This window comes from Felis catus, chromosome F1, assembly GCF_018350175.1.
Source record: "Felis catus isolate Fca126 chromosome F1, F.catus_Fca126_mat1.0, whole genome shotgun sequence".
NCBI classification, from domain to species: Eukaryota; Metazoa; Chordata; class Mammalia; order Carnivora; family Felidae; genus Felis; species Felis catus.
Genome location: NC_058384.1, coordinates 25268829 through 25289060, shown reverse-complemented (window position 1 = coordinate 25289060; position 20232 = coordinate 25268829). Strand labels below are relative to the sequence as shown.

The 20232-nt window shown below is 43.1% G+C and overlaps 1 protein-coding gene across 5 annotated transcripts in view; it reads left to right on the top strand.

The window, feature by feature from the left end:
* NPL (N-acetylneuraminate pyruvate lyase) overlaps positions 1–20232 on the top strand; it is a 38052-nt gene that overhangs the window by 1818 nt on the left and 16002 nt on the right. For 4 of the 5 annotated variants that reach the window (XM_006942759.5, XM_019821757.3, XM_003999270.6 and 1 more), the window contains exons 2-5: positions 2919–3004; positions 13043–13116; positions 14821–14908; positions 18548–18605. In XM_006942759.5, coding sequence (XP_006942821.3) covers positions 2937–3004; positions 13043–13116; positions 14821–14908; positions 18548–18605 — 288 coding nt within the window. In that variant the 5' untranslated portion in view covers positions 2919–2936. Of the gene's footprint in view, positions 1–2918; positions 3005–5183; positions 6521–13042; positions 13117–14820; positions 14909–18547; positions 18606–20232 lie in introns of those variants that run through there. The other variant, XM_023247373.2, reaches the window with a different exon arrangement.

Below are 20232 nucleotides of genomic sequence, written 5' to 3'. Positions count from 1 at the left end.
GAAATAAATGTAACTAAAATCTCAGAATACAGAAGTCTAGTGTGAACAGCCTAGCACTGTTTGAATTAGACTTTTGGTGCTGACCCTAGCTCTTGAGACTGTTATCATTTGAGCCTTCTTGAGTCCCTTTGGGCCTCTTAGACCTGGGGTTGTGCCCGTTGGTCTAGATAAGAGGTAATAAAGGGTAAGTTATGAGAGAGGCAGTAAGGGGGCAGGGAAGGAAGATAAGAGGCAAGAATACTTGCTAATGTCCTGTAGCCATCTGGTGCGACTTCATACTGTACTTGCTATGTGCCAGGCGCCGTTGTTAATCACTCTACAAGAATTCATTTAATTCTCAACAACCTATGAAATATGACTACTGTTATTAACAGGAGTGAACACCGAAGCACAGAGAAGGTAAATAACACTTCCAGGCTCACCCCACCGGGAACTGGTGGAGCCAGGATGCAGACCCATGATGTCTGACTCCAGAGCTGATGCTCCACCTCCTCCACTGTAAGGACTAAAGGAAGCAATCATAGGGGACAGGTGGCAGGTTCAGTCTGAGGTGTCCTGAGTTCAATGCTTGCAGGAGTGCCCGGTGGAGATACGCAGCAGGCATAGCGTCCATCTCCTTTAATGCACAGACATTCCTCTGGGATAGATGGGCCTATGTTATTGGCCTTGTGTTTTCCCCATGGGCCAGGTGATTACATTTGTCTCAAAATGCCCAACAGGTTTTGGTCTCATCTTCAAACTAGGACAAGGCAGAAAAATCCTAGTATCCCGTGTATCATGTAAGGTTCCCCTTTATTGCCCTTCAATACAGAACAAAACTACCTGAAGGATTTGGGCTTAATTTCAGGAGCAAGTCTTGCTAGGGATGTATCTGTAAGGGGAGGGATCACGTTGGCTTCCTATAAAAGCAGTAAATTTTGCCACAGTGTGCCCTTTCATGTCTTTGTCTTTGTTTTGTCCTGTTTCTGGCTTGAAGGGCTCACCTGAGCCAGAACTCTTGGGGGAGACAGAAAAAGTAAAAGATATGATCTTTGTAATCTGTAAAGTTTATGCTCCTATTTGGGGAAATGAGGTTGACAGTTATAAAGAGCAAACAAAATGAAACAGTTGATAATTGTTACGTTGTGTGGGTCAACTTTAAGTATAGTGGACACTGGGCTTTTTAATGTGCCAGTGACCTCAGACCTGTAATATACCCCAACTTGTCCATTACCTATAGACATCACTGTGTTTGCTCTAAGCCAACCATGTTTTGTCTAATTGTCACCAAATACTATTTGGTTATATTTTATTTTCTTTTTCAATTTTTAAGACTTTGCATTCATGGCTTCACATTTTTGTGTCTTACAGTTCAAAAAATAACAGTTCTGTAACTAGGTAAGTGGAAAAGCTGAGAGTTGAGCCAGGCAGTCAGCCTGTGGAATCCAAGCTATTAACCACGATACTCTCTTGCCTCTCATTGGCTGTTTTCGACAGCCTCTTGGCTTTTTTACACTGGTGCAGACAGGTGTATTCTCTGCCAGATGGGGAGGGATCCTTTTGCCCCACATAAGTGGGGTCAGGTTGATTTTCTCAGCCATGATCACCCTGTCTGGAAGTCATTATCCAGCTACAATTTGAACACCTCATCCAATTACCTACATATTCATCACTTTTTAATTGAACACAAGATGTCTTACCAGGTAACTCAGTGCAGGAAAAGCAAAGGCAAATCAAATGTATTCCCCGTCCTAGGGAGCTTGGTCTAGTGGGGGAGAGATGAATAAACAATTATGATACAGTGTACATGGTCTACTAGAGCTAGGAAAACAGGGCAAAACTAGTCAAAATTAGAATTTTCAAACATAGGTAAATCTGAAGGTCGTTAAGTAGATCACACAGAAGCCTTAAGAGTGTAAGTGCTGGTTTTAGGTGAGCTTCTCCTTAAAAGAATGAAGATATGGAACAACAAAAGAATGTCTCTTTTCTCCTGACCATGTTTCAATTTAAGTAATAGTATTTATGTATATATAATATATTATATTATATATATTATATATTATTGTATATATTATGTATTATAATTATATATGATATATATTATCACATATTATGTATTACATATATTATAATTATGTATTATATATTATATGGTATATAATTATAATTATTTATATAATTATATATTATGTAATTACATATATAAATTATAGATTATATATTATATAAATATACATAATATATAATATATAATTATATATTATATATTACATATGTTATATATTTTATATATGTAATGTATTATATATAAAATGTATATATGTTATATAATACATAATATATATAAATATATATATAATATATATAAAAATATATATTGTATATTATATATAATATGTTATATATATAATATAGGATAATATATATAATTTTATACATATGTTTTATGTTATATATGTATAAAATTACTATTACTTAAATTGAAATATGGTCAGGAGAAAGAGAGATATGTGTGTGTGTGTGTGTGTGTGTGTGTGTGTGTGTGTGTGTATATATATATATATATATATATATATATATATATATATATGATCTCCTTGAGTTAAATCGATGTTCTTTCTTGGGCCTGCTGTCATGTACCCCCTCTCTGCGAGGTTTCAGGCTGCCTGAATCACCTGTATAGACAAAGTAGGAGGACTTTCTGATAGTATTTTCCTGGAACACTTGTCACCCCCCCCCCCCCGCTCCTGTCTTTAAAAATATTCTCCTTGTCTGCAAAATTAAGCTCTACATTTTACATTCTCTTCATTTGCTCTGTGTGTTTGTGTACTTGTAAGCATTTTTCACAATTTTAAACTGGGAATGGACTTTGCCTGGGAGTTTGATCATTAATTGGCATTCCTTGAAGAAGAAGAGGAATTATATTGTATGTTTTGCAGACATTTTTCAGCAGCTCAATGGCCTCCCGGAAGAAGAAACTTCAAGGTCTTGTTGCTGCAACCATCACGCCAATGACTGAGCATGGGTAACTATCACTTGGGACCTAAGGGGATCTGTTCTCATTCCAGCAACATGGACAGAAATCCTCTACACTAGCAGTCATTTAGACTGTGCACCTCTGTGGTACTGTTGCCAAATGGCAGCTTCTGTCAGTCATCCCCCCCCCACCCCCGCATGGTCTCTGACCCCAAGTCAGAGAAGAGGTCTCTGTGTCACAGACTGAACAGGAAGAGAGAAGGTACAATGTGGCATCTTGCCTTTCTCCCAGCATCTGTAGCTCCAGAAAGTAAATTCTCTTTGAATTTCATCAGAGCCCTGGCTTTCCCAAATAAGGCCAGTGGAACTGGATGAGGAGAATCTCATTTTAGCAGGATTTGCTGTTAGCACTGACCTGGCCCCTCTAGATCCTGTCCCTGGAAAGCTGCATGATTCCACCCCAGGCTATTCATAGATGTGATTAAAATGCCCTCCCTTGAGGAAAGTGGGGAAGTTAGCTGCAAGGTAGACCCCTTAGTATGTTTGTAATCACATTTCAGCATTGGTTAAATGTTGGCAGCCTGCAGGAATTCGAGGTAACAACAGATGATTGCTGAGAACTCCTTACCCAAACAAGTATTTTAGCTCCTAGATGAATGTTATGGCAGGCCCTTTGCTCGGTCCTAGCAGATAACGGTCACGTGCCGTAGGTGTCCACATGCAACGTGTAACTCCTCCCCGGACATTGGCATTAACCAAAAAGGGATTTATCCACCTGGATCTAAATGCTTTTGACCTGTTAGAGGGGTCAGTCTGCCAAAAACAGTCAAAATTCTGGATTCTTAAAGCTTCTCCTTTCTTTCTCTATAAAATGCAATGGTAATTCACCTGCATGGTGGACTTACAGGTGTTCAAGTGAGGTCATCCATATGATGGTGCTCAGCACAGGGTCACTATGCACTTAGGTCAATAAGTTTGTTTGAACCACTGTTGTGGCATCAGATGGGGATGAAAAGATGGTGGGGCATTTAAGATATCTTTATGCACGGCATTTTATTTTTTTGGTCTTATGTTGCTGAATTTGTAAACCTTAACCCTTCCCCTTTAAAAAAGGTGAAATTTCTTAGGACTTTGTATTCTCATTCAGAGCTGGCCATATCACAGTTTTCCCTCAGATTATTGGAGTTCAAAACCTCCATCTTCTCAGTTTCCTGAAAAATCATGTCTTTAACTAGGTCTAAATCGAATTCTTGCTGAGATGGCATTTAGATTACTCAGTGATTCATAGCAGTTTTTTTCTGTTGCTTCTCCATTTCCACAAGTTCGAAGAAAGACCGAAGTCAGCTCTTTGTGTGTTAGCCACTGTTGGCCCCATAAAACAGATAAATCATGTGACTGCATGAGCAGGCAGGATTCACTTCCTGTTATTGACTAGGATCCTGTTTGCAAGCTCAGAACACGACTACTGGTTGATGCTGCTTTAACCTTTTTCATCAGACCCATCAGCCCAGAAGGGACCTCTTGAACAGTCTCATTTGTTCCTTTGGGACTCACTGAGAGTGTCAATGTGTTCTTCCTCCCCATTCCACTGTTTTCCCAGGACACCAAGCCCCATGTATTAGAGATAAAGGACTCTGCTTTTCTGGATCCTTCTCCACTCCCCAGTATCTCTGGCCCTGCTGTCTCCATTTCTCTATTTCTTCCTCTTCTTCAATTCTTTTCCTTTCTAGAACCTTCACTTTCCTGATGTGTGAAATTGGGGGTGCCTGGGTGGCTCATTCAGTTAGGTGTCCAGCTCTTGGTTTCAGCCCAGGTTGTAAACTCAGTTTGTAAAATTGAGCCCTACATCAGGCTTTGTTCTGACAGTGTAGAGCCTACTTGGGATTCTTTCTCTCCCTCTGCCCTTCCCTGCTCGCTTACATGTGCATGCTCTCCCTCTCAAAAAAATAAACTAAGAAAAAAAAATTTTTTTAAGAATTAAGTTAAATTAAGGAGAGCATGGGTGGCTTAGTTGGTTAAGTTCTGACTCTTGATTTTGGCTCAGGTAATGACCTCAGGGTTCGTGAGTTCGAGCCTCGTGTGGGGCTTTGGGCTGATAGCTCGGAGCCTGCTTGGGATTCTGTCTCTCCCTCTCTTTCTGCCCCTCCCCCTGCTTGTGCTCACTCTCACTCTCTCCCTCAAAATAAATACATAAACTTAAAAAAAAAAATTAAAATGTATGTCAGGGCATAGCACATAGTAAGCATATAAGTTATATTAGTTCCACTGTCTCCTTCTGCCTGCCCCATCCAAGCTTTCCTGTAGGTACAAGGCAAGATTGGAGTGCCCACCGAGGACAGGTAGGCATTTGCCTACTTGCCTACAGGGGAATGTGAACTTCTGACATGTTTCCAGGAGATAAAAAAAAGGGTCATGTGGAATCAAATACCTGGAAATTCTGCCTGGTGACCTGACATCATGGGTGTTTCCCTAACCTGGCTCATAAAGTAAGCCACAGTCTCCATTGGTGAGAGTGGTTGAAAAAGAACTCTTCCCTGCATCCTTTTTTCTTCATAAGTCTAAGAAATACTCTGATTCAATGCTGAATGTAAGTTAAAGTTATGGAATGGGGAAGTTCTCAGAAAGAACATGGTTAGGTGGGTTTTAGTTAGAATGTCTGGGTTCTTGACCCTCCCCCCCAGCTTTACCACCAACTAGCTGTCTGACCCCAAGGAGGTCTTGTCACATGTTAAAAGTTCTCTTTCATATTCTGTAAAGAGAGGGAGTTCAGCCATATCCTCTCCAAAGCCCATTAAAATTCAAAGAGTCTTCTCTGGTGTTATGTCATGAGGGATACTGCAGTGGTCCCGTAAGAATGTGTAAAAGCACCTGTAACCCCAGTCCAGCCTGCACACTGTAGCACAGTGAGCTTCCTCATAAATAAATCTGATTACGTCCTCTTTAAGAATCTCTGCTGACTCCCTTTTGTCTAAGCCTTACTGCTTATCCACAGACTATTTGCTCTACATCCCATGGGAACTTGCTAGGAATGCAGGATCTCAGGCCCTACTACATACCAACTGAATCAGGACAGGCATTTTAACTATCCCTGGATGATTCTTTAGCACATTAAAGTCCAAGATGAACTGATCTAAGTTCAAGCTCAGACTCTCTTGGATACCTCTCCTGCTACATTTCTGGTCCCCCAAACACCTCATAGTTGTTTCCCTCAGTGCCTTTACTCATTCTGTTTCCTCTGCCTTTTTCTACCACCATCCTCCCCTCCCTTTACTCCACGTGAGCACTTCTACTCATCCATCAAAACCATCCTCTGGTGCTTCTTCCCCATTTTCCGTAAAAAGAATGATAGAGTCCTTCCCCCTGGATTCCATGTCAGCCTATGTACATCTTTACACATTACATCAGCCTGTGCATGCCTTTTACGGTACTCATTACCTGTCTCTCCCTCCAGGCTTACAGCTGCTTCACCTTATTCCATGGATATTTATTGAGTACCAGGCAATCCGCAAAGACTGAGCGTGTTTTTTATTCATCATTCTGTCTTCAGCCTGTAGCACAGTGAATGGTACATTTTGTTATTTCACTAGGAAAAGAAGCTAACACTGATGAGCTAAATACTAGGTGTCAGTCATCATGTCGGGCATTTTAATGTACATGTTACAATTTTTTTTAATGTTTATTTATTCTGGGGAAGAGAGAGCATGATCAGGGGAGGGGCAGAAAGAGAGAGAGAGAGAGAGAGAGAGAGAGAGAGAGAGAGAGAGAGAGAGAGAGAATCCCAAGGAGGCTTCATGCTTAGGAAAGAGCCCAATGCAGGGCTCAATCATGACCTGAGCTGAAATGGAGTCAGACGCTCAGCCAGCCAACTGAGCTACCCAGTGCCCTGTACATGTTCCAATTTAATCTGGGAGAGAACTACAGTGTCGCTTGTACAGTTGATGAGACCAAGATCCTAAAGGTTAACACACTGCCCCTAGCCATGTCACTGGAGAGAAAGGTCTTTCTCTACCCACCTCAGTTCTCATCTTTTTCTACACAAGAGTAGAAGACGTTTGTTTTCCTTAGTTGTTTCGAGAAGTCACTCCTTCCCTTGGGCCAGTACAATGTTTAGAACAGAAAGTCCATTTCAGATTGGCCAAAATGTCAAGAAAAAGACTATTTCCTCCCCAGAATGCCTTTGGCTTCATCACAGGAATCCTCACATCACCCTCTGGTAAAAACAGACCTGTTACCCCAGTCCGAAAGGGCCTGGACCGCTGGAGTTGGAATTGTGTAGAGTATTGTTTTCTTAACTGTGTTGAGAGACTACATGACCCAAATTCTCAGAACAGAATGTTTTCTGGCAAGGCAGGGCAATTATGGTCCCTGAAAACTTCCCTGCTGAAGGAGTTTTGAAGTAGCCAAGTAGTTATTTTGCCAAAAGCACACATAACTTTCATCTGGTTTTGAATACTGAGAGTTATATGTAAAAGGCCAAAAAAAAAAAGAATATCAGATATTCTGACAGGCATGCTCGTGACCTGCCCCTTTGATTCTGTATTCTCAAAGAAAGGGAACCTTTCACTTAGTGTCATACACCAGGAGAGGAAATGAACAGCAATAGAGATTTTTCTCTGAAAAGCCACTTCAAATGAATTCTGTTATCCTTCCCCTTAAGAGAAGAGATCCAGTCTACATACGGTTTCAAACTGCACCCACTCAGGGCCGTGACTGGTGGCAAAAATAATTGGATAAACATTCTGTCCTCTTACATAGTCTACAGGTGCACTAAATGTCCAACGGTGGAGGATTAGCTAAATTAATCTGTTCATTCATACAATGAAATGCTGCATAGCCAGTCTAGTAACAGAATATCTAAAGATGTGGGGAAATATTCGATTTGGCATGCTAAGTGAAAATATAGCACCATATTTGGTACTATATATAGTACCATTTTGGTACATATTTATAGTACCAAATAAATATGACCATATTTATTTAAGAAAATGCTTTATTATGTATTTGCAAATAGAAAAGTATCAAACTAATAAGAGTGATAACATCCAAAGAGATCCTGCGTAGGTAGGTTCTTCTCTCCTTTTTTATGGTGTGTACTTTCAAATATAAATGACACAACTTCTACAATATGAAGAAAGTTAAGCACTTTTATGAAAAGAAACTCATGGGCCCAAGGCAAAGAATCTGAACCCCTGGGAATTGAAATTAAGGTATTAAATTGGAGTTAAATCGGGGAGTGACTTCAACAAGCCTGGAGTTTGGTTCTGGATCATACAACCCTGAGGTGGCCAGCAGCGAGATGTGTTCTTGGGGCTCGTGAAGAAAGACACACGCAATGGAAAGCCAGCCTTTGGAAGCGAACTGGCTTGTGCCACTTCTCACTTCCTTGAGCAACAGGCCCCAAATGGCCATCCAGTGGGGATAAGAATCATCCAGTCTTACTGTTTCCATTACTGCTGGTGACTTCCTCCTAGCTGAGACAGTGCCTGCAGCAATTTACATAAACCCACACTTCACACAGAGAGAGAGTAGGGTGGGAAACCAGAGAAGGGAGTAAAGTTCCCAGAGAGGATTATCATCCTGTTCCCACCTTAGCCCTGTTGTTGGGATGCTTTGGTGACAAATATGGTAACAGCTCTGGGTAATTTCACTGGGTTCACTTGTGATTGGAGCCACTGAGCCAAGGGCTGCAGAGATCTGAAACCCCTGAGTTGGGGGGGGGGGGGGTTCTGTACCTCCAGAGGGGACAGCCTCTGCTCTTCCCAGCCATTAATGCTGTTCAGAAATGCAGGCCTGGAGGCGCCTGGGTGGCTCAGTTGGTTAAGCGTCCAGCTTCAGCTTAGGTCATGATCTCACAGTTCATGAGTTCAAGCCCCACGTTGGGCTCTATGCTGACAGCTCAGAGCCTGGATCCCACTTCGGGTTCTGGGTTTCCCTGTCTCTCTGTCTCTCCCCCACTTGCACTCTGTCTTACTGTCTGTCTTTCAAAAATAAAGAATTTATGGGGCGCCTGGGTGGCGCAGTCGGTTAAGCGTCCGACTTCAGCCAGGTCACGATCTCGCGGTCCGGGAGTTCGAGCCCCGCGTCAGGCTCTGGGCTGATGGCTCAGAGCCTGGAGCCTGTTTCCGATTCTGTGTCTCCCTCTCTCTCTGCCCCTCCCCCGTTCATGCTCTGTCTCTCTCTGTCCCAAAAATAAATAAACGTTGAAAAAAAATTTTTTTTTAAAAATAAAGAAAGAATTTTAAAAAATGCAGGCCTGGCCTTATTAGATCTTCTGCCTTCTCAAAGTCATTTTTTTTTTTTAGTGTTTATTTTTTGAGAGAGAGAGAATCGGAAGCAGGCTCTAGGCTCTGAGTTGTCAGCACAGAGCCCCATGTGGGGCTCAAACTCAAGCCTCATGAAATTATGACCTGAGCCAAAGTTGGTCACTTAACTGACTGAGCCACCCAGGCCCCCCTCAAAGTCATTTTTTTAAACAAGAAAATAAATGTTTAATGTTGTGAAGGTCAAAACATTTGGGAGCCATCTCTTTTCCACCTCTCTCTAAGAGGATTTTAGGAGCATTTTATGAAAAGCAACAAACTTCTTTCTTTCATTTTTTAAAGTTTATTTTGAGAGAGAGACAGAAAGAGCACACATGTGCAAACGGGAGGGGCATAGAGAGGCAGAGAATCCCAAGCACCTCTGTGCAGTCATCTTGGAGCCCAATGTGGGGTTTGAACTCAGGAACCATGGAATCATGGCCTAAACTGAAACCAAGAGCCGGATCCTTAACCAGCTGGGCCACCCAGGCGCCCCAACAAGCTGCTTTCTTGAGGGGCTAGAAAATGTATCACCCATAGCATCCCTAACCCTAGTATAATTGTAGCTCCCATCAAGCAAGGCCTAAAGGAGTAGTGAGAAGGGGGTCAGTATAGATGGAAGCACTACCCACTGAAGCCCTAAAATAGTATGGAGTCCACTGAAAGAGGAGAGGAATCATGGGCTTCATGTACTGGCCTACATTTGTCAAAGGGTGCAGCCAACTCCCTGGAAAGAGAAGAGCCAAGGGAGGGAGGAGTGCAAGATTTCATCCTGTTTATTCCAGATCCACCTCCTCAAAGTCTCTGTTCCCAAGCCTCCCTGATTAGAATAATTAGTCCCTCTTCTAAACCCCTGTATACTTAAAAAAACTTTTTTTAATGTTTTATTTATTTTTGAGAGAGACAGAGTGAGAGCAGGGAAGGAGCAGAGAGAGAAGGAGACAGAATCTGAAGCAGGCTCCAGGCTCTGAGCTGGAGAGCTCCAGGCTTTGTCAGCACAGAGCCCAACACCGGGCTCGAACCCACAAGCCGTGAGATCATGACCTGAGCCACCCAGGCGCCCCATCCCGTATACTTTTTGATTCAGTCATAGCCTTTATCATGTTTTCTCAATGGTCTAGTTATTTATATACTAGTTTCTCCTTTATTCAGTTAACGTTATAGGTTTAAATGTATCCTGCGGGTGTGGGGATAAGCTGCTTTTAAGACAGTGATCATGGGTGTTTCACCATCATTGAGTCTCTGCCCTATGCCAGGCACAGACTAGGGATTGTGAGGTATAAAAGGCACAGGCCTGCCTTCTGGAAGCCCTTGCTCTAGCCTGCAGGGTGAGCATAAACAATTTACAAAATGATTCTTGGGGTGTTTGGGTGGCTCAGTCAGTTCGGCATCAGACTTCACCTTAGGCCATGATCTCTGTTGGTGAGTTTGAGGCCTGCATTGGGCTCTGTGCTGATAGCTCAGAGCCTGCAGCCTGCTTCAGACTCTGTGTCTCCCGGTTTCTCTGCCCCTCCCCAGTTTGCACTCTTGTCTGTCTCTCTGTCTCTCTTAAAAGTAAATAAACGTGTAAGTAGGGATGTGAACTTCGCTGAGGGTGTGAGGTGTTTCTGGGTTTTGTCATGAGGAGTAGTAACAGCAGTAATGATTGAGCATTTCATTGGAGCCAGGTAGGGTGCTGAGCACGTGTACTAGACTGGCCATTAGAGGCCCACTTGGCAGTGTGGGTCCCTGCTGAGTTTAGACTCCATTCTGGGGACACACACACACACACACCCTAACAGACTAAATCAGTTTCTCTCCTTAAGTATTTCTGAAAATGGAAACAAGCTCTTCAGCCTCCCTTTCCAAATGAAGAAGCATTAGACTAAACCAAAAGAATGCACATCAAAGTACAGTACCTACCAGCCCCTGACAATCCGGAACTCTAAAGGCTCCTCCTTGGTGACAAAGCCAGGCCTGCTCTAAGTGGTCTTCAGTACGTGGTTGGGATGGGATTGGGGAGCTGTCAAGACCTCAGTGAAAGTGTACAGGAGCCACTGTGTTTGAGTCTGTGATTCCAACATGGACGGTTGCCCACCAGATTTCTTTCCAGCTTCCAGTCTGATTTGGAAGTTCCCTAGGTCTGCCAGAGCTATTTGCTGGTTGCTTGCATTGGTAGATGAGCACTACTGGTCAAAATCAGGGTTAGCCATGCATAGACAAAGCCGCTACTGATTTTCCTGCATCTCAGAGCTTATCCCAAGTGGCAGAGGGCTGATGGAAGCAGTCAGAAGCAGGTTCCAAGTGGCAGGAACATAGATATTCCGAGTTGAACAGGTCAAGCTGACCTAAATGAGGGTATTGAGATGGATTGTCTAGGCAGATAACTCACCCATTCTCCCTTTAGGTGAGAACAACCTAAATTTGTTCTTGTGCTGTATTGAGGGAGCCCCCCTGCTCAGCAAGACTGAGAGGCCAGGATTTGGTATTTGAGCAAGGGGGGCAGGGGCAGCAATGTTCTGAGGCTGTGCTCGTGAGCCATTATGCCATTATGCCATTATGGAGGGAGTCTGCTCCCCTCAGGGGGCCTTAGAACTGCTTTAAAGCACACTTTCCCATTTGACTGGCTCTGATTAGTTGTCATTTGCATGTTGTGGATAGTGACTGCCTGTGCATTCTTTTTTGTTATCTCTAGTGTTTCTATTATCTTTGATAAATATCCTTTGATGTCTTTGTTTTCTTTATGCATCAGATTTTTTTGTTTTGTTTTCATGTGGTAAGGAATACAATAAGCAAAGATGAAAAGGATGTTAACAAGGTTAAAATTAAACTGAGATTTTCTGGTCCCCATTGACAAAAATGTAAATGGAAGCCAACTAGCACTTTTTGTTCTTGGCTGTGTAACCATGGGTTCTGTGGCATTTAACACCTGCTAGCCATAGCACAGTTTTCCTTTGAATTTTCACTCTCTAGCCCCCATCATCTTCACCTGCACTTTGATAACAAGTCACTTTATATGATGTGTGTAAATCTGTTTCTAGATTTTAAAATCAGTATGATTTTTAAGGAAAAGAGCCCTTATTGCCTTAAGCATCAGATCCTTACAGGGTCATTGCTCTTCAGACTGCCCAGTGCATGCATGCAGATCACAAGAGAATCTTATTCCCATGCGGATTTTGACTGGGGAGGACTGTGTGAGGACTGGGACTCTGCATTTCTTACAGACCCCAGATGCCTGTGCTACTCTTCCACAGACCGTGCTTTGAGAAGCAGTGACAGCCAAGTTCCTCTCCGATGTTAATCCTGTTCGATGTAAAACTAGCAAATACAATTGAAGCTTAATTTGCTGTCACAAATATTAAGTGCTAAAATTCTTAAATATTAAGATCGAATTTTCCTATCTTGTAAGCCTAAAAGATGATTGCCTCTCACCAAATGGAATGTTAAATTCTCATTTCACCACGGCTTCGACCATTGTTCTTCCCCAAAAGGGCAAAAGCTTACTAAGTAATTACTTTTTAAATATTACTTGTGGGGATATTTAAATGTAAAGCCTTTGCTGATAAATAAGTGATGTGTTGCTCACGTAAGTGAAGCATATATGAACAACTAGAGAAATCACTCAAAAAACAAGGAAAAACTCAGGCATTATTTAGAGCAAGTTAAAAGTTTTACACACCGGCCGGGTGGACTTTTAATAACTATTAACAAAAGGGAGCAGTTTATAGATTTGAGGGTTGGTTGAATAATATTCTAAAAAAGTCTTAATATGCATTTCTTCTTTTTTTTTTTTTTCCTGTGTCCTTTAGAGAAATCAACTTTTCAGTCATTGGTCAGTACGTGGACTATCTTGTGGAAGAACAGGGAGTGAAGAATATTTTTGGTGAGTCATCTTTAGAGATTTCTCTATACATCTCTAGCCAAATCCTCAGAGAGTAGCTCTTACCTGGTTACTAGTAGGAGGTCACAATGTCTTGTGCCATAGGTTACTGGCTAAGCTAAGTAAAATTTGTGAATCTGTGGACTCATCAGTTTCAGATGTGGAAGGCATCTCAAGAGATTATCTAATTTGGTGGTGTACCTTCAAAACAGATAAGGTATTATTTTTATCCCCACTTAAGGAGGAAAATCTATGACTCAGATATATTATTCAGGGTGCCTAACGCACTGAACCAAGAAATGGTAGAGTAACAGCAAAATCCAGACTTCTCTGTCTTAAGAATGGGCTTTATTCTGACCTCAACCAGACCTTTCATATGTTAAATGTAGAAAGACTCTACATGCAGCACACAAGGGAATCACAGGTCCAGCAGTTACCCTCATTTATTTCAGAGACGGTGGAAATTAAAAGGTCAGACCCTGAATATTTCAGGCCTGAGAACTATGCTTACCTCTGGTTGAGTTACCCCTTGTGTTGTGTTCTGGGTGCTTGACTCCATAGACTGGACACTACGTCTTTTTCCTGAGCTACTGCTCTACCAACAGGGGCCCCTTAAAAACTGGAAGCATAAGGTCAGAATCAAAGGAGGTTAAAACTTCTGTGAAAAGGTGTGCAGGCCACACATTAAACCAGAACCTGATTACAGAACCACTTGGTGTCTGCCTTACAGCTCCAAGCTGTAGTGAGGAAGACAGATTCTTACTCATTGAAAGGCCACAGATGTCCCCTGGGTGTAGGGAAAAAGTAGGAACATCCCTACTAGTAGAGCATGTTTGAAATTTCTTAAGACCCCAAAGGAGTGGGAAAAACGCTCTTTCCTACTCTCACTCCCCTTCTCTACCCCACCTGAGTGCTCAGTGTTTGGTGATCTGAAGTGCTAACCATATGCCTTAGGCTCCTGTAATGTATCCTAGTGCTGTTTGCATACTTTCTGTGGTCCATTAAGAGATTATTGTATTAGCAGGGCAAGTTTTGGAAACACACAGATCTGGATTCAAACTTAGATTACTTAGTGATTCAGAGCCTCATTTTTTCATCTGTAAATGAGAAAAATCATTTGTACTTTGCAGGGTTGCTGTGAGAATAAGTGAATATGTAAGAGTGCTTATTCAAGAAATATTAATATCCTTGGTGTTTAATTATGAATTACCATTTAAAAATTGTCCTAGAGTGCTGCCATCATGTTAAACTGTAGACTGAGGTCGTTTTAGTTATGCAGTATGCACCACTATCCTCATAAGTAACTCCCATGTGTGATGCCCTTGACATCCCAGCTCTGGATGGTGTTGATCTTCCTGCCAATCAAGCCCAAATAATAGAACTGGGTGGTTTTGCCCAAAATTTGCCTAAAATGAGGACAGTCTCCATTCAAATACTTGCTGTCTGTTCCTGATAGCAAGGACAGATTTGTAATTACAAGTCATAAATTAGCCTTCCCGCTGCTCTGGCCAAGGTGAAGATAGAAAAAAGACAGAGTCTTAGATAAAAATGGAAACATGGCATTCCCCCTCCCAGATTCCATCCTCTGATCTTTCCCCATGTCCCTCCCTCGTAAGCAGGGAGTTCTGACCCTGCGTTTCCAGTGTTGCTGTTGGAGGAGCAAAGGGAATTGGTTGGCCCCACTGACTGACTCTCTGTTTGGAACAGTGAATGGCACAACGGGAGAAGGCCTGTCCCTGAGCGTCTCAGAGCGACGCCAGGTCGCAGAGGAATGGATGACAAAAGGGCGGAACAAGTGAGTGGTGTCACCAGGATAAAGGGTCTCTTGCAGAGAGCTGTGTGGAGTACTGCTCTTTTCTGATGACACAGTCTCTCACCTTCTGGTCAGAGGTCAGGCTTGAGGCATGGGGACCCGGGCACTTCAGCGAGGCACTGAGGCAGAGGAGCGCCCTTCCTTTCCAGGTGGAAGCAGGCAGACTGCAAGGCCCACCTGTCTCCCAGAGGATCCATCTGGAAGCTGCCCCTTACTGTCTATAAGGGTTACCTGTCCTTGGACTGAGGGGATAAGAGGGAATGGGGCTGGTGACAGACTCTGCTGTCCCCTGGCTCTTCTGAACAGCTCCTCTCAGGATGGGTGCCTGATGCTTATATCAGCCCTGGCTTCCCTACATCTTCTCTGTGCATGTGACTCAGCATGCTCTCTGTGGTGCTTCCTTTTGTAGTCTTAGGGAACTTTCTACATTTTCTAAACTTCAGTGTAATGATATATTTTTGTTTTAATGCTCCATTCATGCCATGGTAAGCAAATAGGACAGGATCCATTCAGTAAGCACACTCAGTTAACCAAGCTTTATTTGTCATGTGTGATGCACTGTGCTGGCACTGGGGAGGTGAAACAGAGTCCCTGCCTTCAGGTTGCTTGTCATGCAATGGAGATGTCCAATCACGAAATTTAACACTGATCCTTGTGATAACCAGCATAAGCAGGGGTCAAAGAAGGCAATGATTGATGTTGCCTTAGGTGGTGGCAAAGATTGGAGGGAGACACAGAATCCGAAACAGGCTCCAGGCTCTGAGCTGTCAGCACAGAGCCCGATGCGGGGCTCGAACCCACGGACCGTGAGATCATGACCTGAGCCGAAGTCGGACGCTTAACTGACCGAGCCACCCAGGCGCCCCGCACCATGAAAAGTTTATACACAGAGGAATCTTTTTTTTTTTTTTTCAACGTTTATTTATTTTGGGGACAGAGAGAGACAGAGCATGAACGGGGGAGGGGCAGAGAGAGAGGGAGACACAGAATCGGAAACAGGCTCCAGGCTCTGAGCCATCAGCCCAGAGCCCGATGTGGGGCTCGAACTCCCGGACCGCGAGATCGTGACCTGGCTGAAGTCGGATGCTTAACCGACTGCGCCACCCAGGCGCCCCAAAAGTACATGTCTTCTAAGGTGGTGGCGAGGATTGTGACGGTGGCTGGCACATAGTACCGAGTGTTACATAGGAATTCATTGTAATTCTTAGCAGTAGATGATGTGTTATCACATTTGTTATAAATATTGGATGTTGTGAAAGTTAGTAGATGGAGGGCTGAGAAGACTGCTTGGTTTGCAGTGACTGTGACCAATGACCTCAGAGCAGAGCCAGTGAGGTTGTTGAAACAGAAGCAGACCGCAGTGAGCTGTAGAAGGCAGCAGGTGTGCGGAGGTGGGGGCCATGAGTGCAGCCCATTCTCCAAACGTTTTCTGGTGAAGGGAAGGAGAGATGGAGTAGTAGATTAGGGAGGAAGAAGCAAGATTAAAAGAAGGGTAATTAGTTGTAAAGCAGGGTAGTTCTGAGCATGTTTCTCTGCCGAAAAGACACCGTTATGGAAGAAAAGATTAACAAAGAGAAGACAGCTGCTACCTTTGATGGGAAGGTCTGGGGGCACGTGGGGCTTGAAATAAAACCAAAAGTAGATAGAGTAATGTTAGAGGACAGCCATGAAGCTAGGAGGAAAGCATAGATGGGGAGGTAACTAAGTGTAGAGGCACAGAGAAGGAGAAGGGGGGCAGTCTGTGTATGAAACGTCTGTATTTCTGGTGTATTGGAAGTGAAGACATCTGCCAGGAACAAGGAGTTGGGCTGGAATATAGAGCTTGAGAGTAGTCCAGATTTGAAGTAGCCATTGCAGGGAATTGGAAGGGAAGTCCGTCGTGATGACCAGAAGGCTTTCTGGAGCCTCGTTCTCCTGAATTGGGAAATTAAGAGTTGGTATCAAAGCCACAGGGTGGTTTTTTCTAGCAGCAACTAACAGCAGGATAGAAGGGAGGAAGGAATGTGTGACTCGTTTTAACCTAGGCCGGGAGAAGGGGTGTGAAAGGTTTGAGGAGGTCATGCGGACAAGCTACTGGTAAGAGTAGAGCACATCAGTCAGCCTTCCCTTCTCCTTTTCGAGGGCTTTTCCTATAAAAATGCATACCTGATCACATCACCTCTTTAGTGAGTCCCATTTCACCTGAGACCTAACAAGTCAAGAATCGCTGAGGACTCACTGATCGGGCCTAAACAAGAATGTGGTGTCTCCATCCCCTCAGGATGGCACATGAGTCATTCAGGGGTCCCTCAGAAGAGTCACTGGGATGACTGGACTCACAGCTGAGTTTTATTAACCCTCCCTGAGAACACCCATCTCACTGTGGCCTCTGCCCACGGGGTCACATGGAGCACCTCCGAAGATGAATATTGGGGTCTCAGAGGAAACCTCTCTTATAAGAGGCCACATTCTGAGGACCTACAAGACAGGGAAAAGCTTTATGCAGTGAATTCATTTCTCATATGGCTGGTTCCTGGCTGTACTCTTTGAAGAACCTCTTTATTTTTATCTCCAACCAAAAAATGTCTCAATTTTACACCTATCTCCAGGCACCTACCACCATCAAATACACCATCTAAAATAGCGCTTCATCAAAGGTGGTATTCAAGTATCAATCACGCTGGTCAGAGTGGCTAAAGTGAACAAATCAGGAGACTATAGACGCTGGCGATGATGTGGAGAAACGGGAACCCTCTTGCACTGCTGGTGGAGTGCAACTGGTGTAGCCTCTCTGGAAAACAGTGTGGAGGTTCCTCAAAAAATTAAAAATAGAACTACCCTATGACCCAGCAATAGCCCTGCTGCTAGGAATCTACCCAAAGGATGCAGGAGTGCTGATGCATAGGGGTACACGTACCCCAATGTTTATAGCAACACTCTCAACAATAGCCAAATTATGGAAAGAGCCTAAATGTCCATCACCTGACAAATGGATAAAGAAGATGTGGTTTATATATACAATGGAATACTACTTGGCAATGAGAAAGAATGAAATCTGGCCATTTGCAGCAACGTGAATGGAACTGGAAGGCATTATGCTGAGTGAAATAAGCCAGAGAGAGAAAGATAACCATATATTTTCACTCATACGTGGATCTTGAGAAACTTAACAGAAGACCATGGGGGAGGGGAAGGGGGAAAAAAGTTACAGAGAGTGAGGGAGGCAAACCGTAATAGACTCTTAAGGACTGAGAACAAACTAAGGGTAGATGGGGGTGGGGGAGAGGGGAAAGAGGATGATGGGCAGGGAGGAGGGCACTTGTTGGGATGAGCACTGGGTGTTGTATGGTAACCAGTTTGACAATAAATTATATTTAAAAAAATATCGATTAATCAGTTATTGGTTTCAAAATTCTGCTTGGTTGGACCTTAAATTTTATTTCCTGGACATTCTTTTTTTTTTTTAATCCTTTATTAGATTAGTTTTAAATAGACCACTATAGAATTTAATGGTTTTGAGATTGAGATTAGTGAGGCATTAGCCGACTTCCAGGATTAGTGAGACAGCACAAAGCAGGATAGTGCAGCCCTTCTGTGTTACTCTAAACTCCCAAGTGATGCAGCATGTTTTCTCCTTTGCAGGCTTGATCAGGTAGTAATTCACGTAGGAGCACTGAGCTTGAAGGAGTCACAAGAACTGGTATGTATGGAGGTCCATCTGGGAGAGACCACTCTAGGGTCCTCCTTTTTCTCTTATTACTGGAGTACAGTTGACATGTACAATGTTATATTAATTTCAGTGAAATTCATATAGTGAGCTGATAATTGTATGCATTAGTCCGTGTTCACCAGGGTAAGTGTGGTCACCAGCTGTCATCATACATGGTTATTACAATATTATTGTCTATATTCCCTATGCTGTGCTTTTCATCTCTGTGACTTGTTTTACAATTGGAAGTTTGTACCCCTTAATCCTCTTCATCTATTTTGCCTGTCCCCCACTACCCTCTCCTCTGGCAACTACCAGTTTGTTCTCTTCATTTACTTATGTATTGTATATTTCTCTTTCTATTTTTTTGTTTATTCATTTCTTTTGTTTTTTAGATTCCACATAAGGGAAGGGGCTCCTTTTTTATGCTGAGGTTAAACTCAATACTGTTTTTGCTATATATTGGACGCTGTCATGGGGAGTATGAGATGAGGGACCTCAGAGAGCTCACCATCCAGAAGCAGGCACAGTGCCGTGATGAGAGTAGCCCGAGGTGATAACTCCTATAGCAGAAGTCAGGGTGGGTATAGATGGAGCTAAGTTTGCGAGTCAGGAGAACTTGAGCGAACGTCAGCTTTCCCTCGGAAGCAAAGAGCAAAGCCATCTACTGGGCATGAAGGAGATGGTAGATGGGGTTCAGGTGTGAAGAGCAGTTACCGCCTCAGAGAATGGGAGAGAGAACTGAAACACAGGAAGACTGTCCCACCCATGTTCGAATCAGCATTATCTACAATGTAAAGAGGCAGAAGCAGCCCAAATGCCCATCAGTGGATAAATAGATAAAATGTGGTATAGACATACTATTAAAGGACAAAAAGGCAGCTGAGTAATTTAAAAGATCCAGTTGGCTTTGAGTGATTCATGAATCCAGCAGCATCCAATCTAGCAAATAGAAGGGAGCTCTGGGGGGCCTGGGTGGCTCAGTTGGTTAAGCATCTGACTCTTAATTTTGGCTCAAATCATGTCATGGTTCATGAGATCGAGCCCCACGTCAGGCTCTGTGCTGACACTGTGGAGCCTGTTTGGGATTCTCTCTCTCTCCCTCTCTCTCTCTCTGCCCCTCCCCCACTCTCCCACGTGCATTCATGCTCTCACTCTCTCAAAATAAGTACAGTTTAAAAAAAAAAAGAAGGACGTTCTTTCAAGCCTGGAAAAGGAAAGGTTTTTAAAGACAGAGAGGGAGTGAAGAAAAGAAAATTATTAGCAAAGAACACATTGTTTTAAGCAAGGTCATCCTCCTAAGGGGAATGGAAGGGGTCTGGCAATAAATTTCCTCATGCTGACCAGGAAGTTCCATGTTGACAGTTTAAAGGTTACATTCCTGGGAAGATTGAAACTGCAGTCAGGTTATGTATTAAGTCTTGGTTTGCTGATGTGGGGCCTTAACATAAGTGACTCCATCTGGGTCCTGGAATATTATTCAGCCTTAAAAAGGAAAGAAATCTATCCTGTCACATGCTGTAATGTAGGTGAACCTCCTTGAGGACATTATGTTAAATAAGCCAGTCACTAGAAAACAAATACTATATGATTCTTCTTAAATGAGGTATCTAAAGTG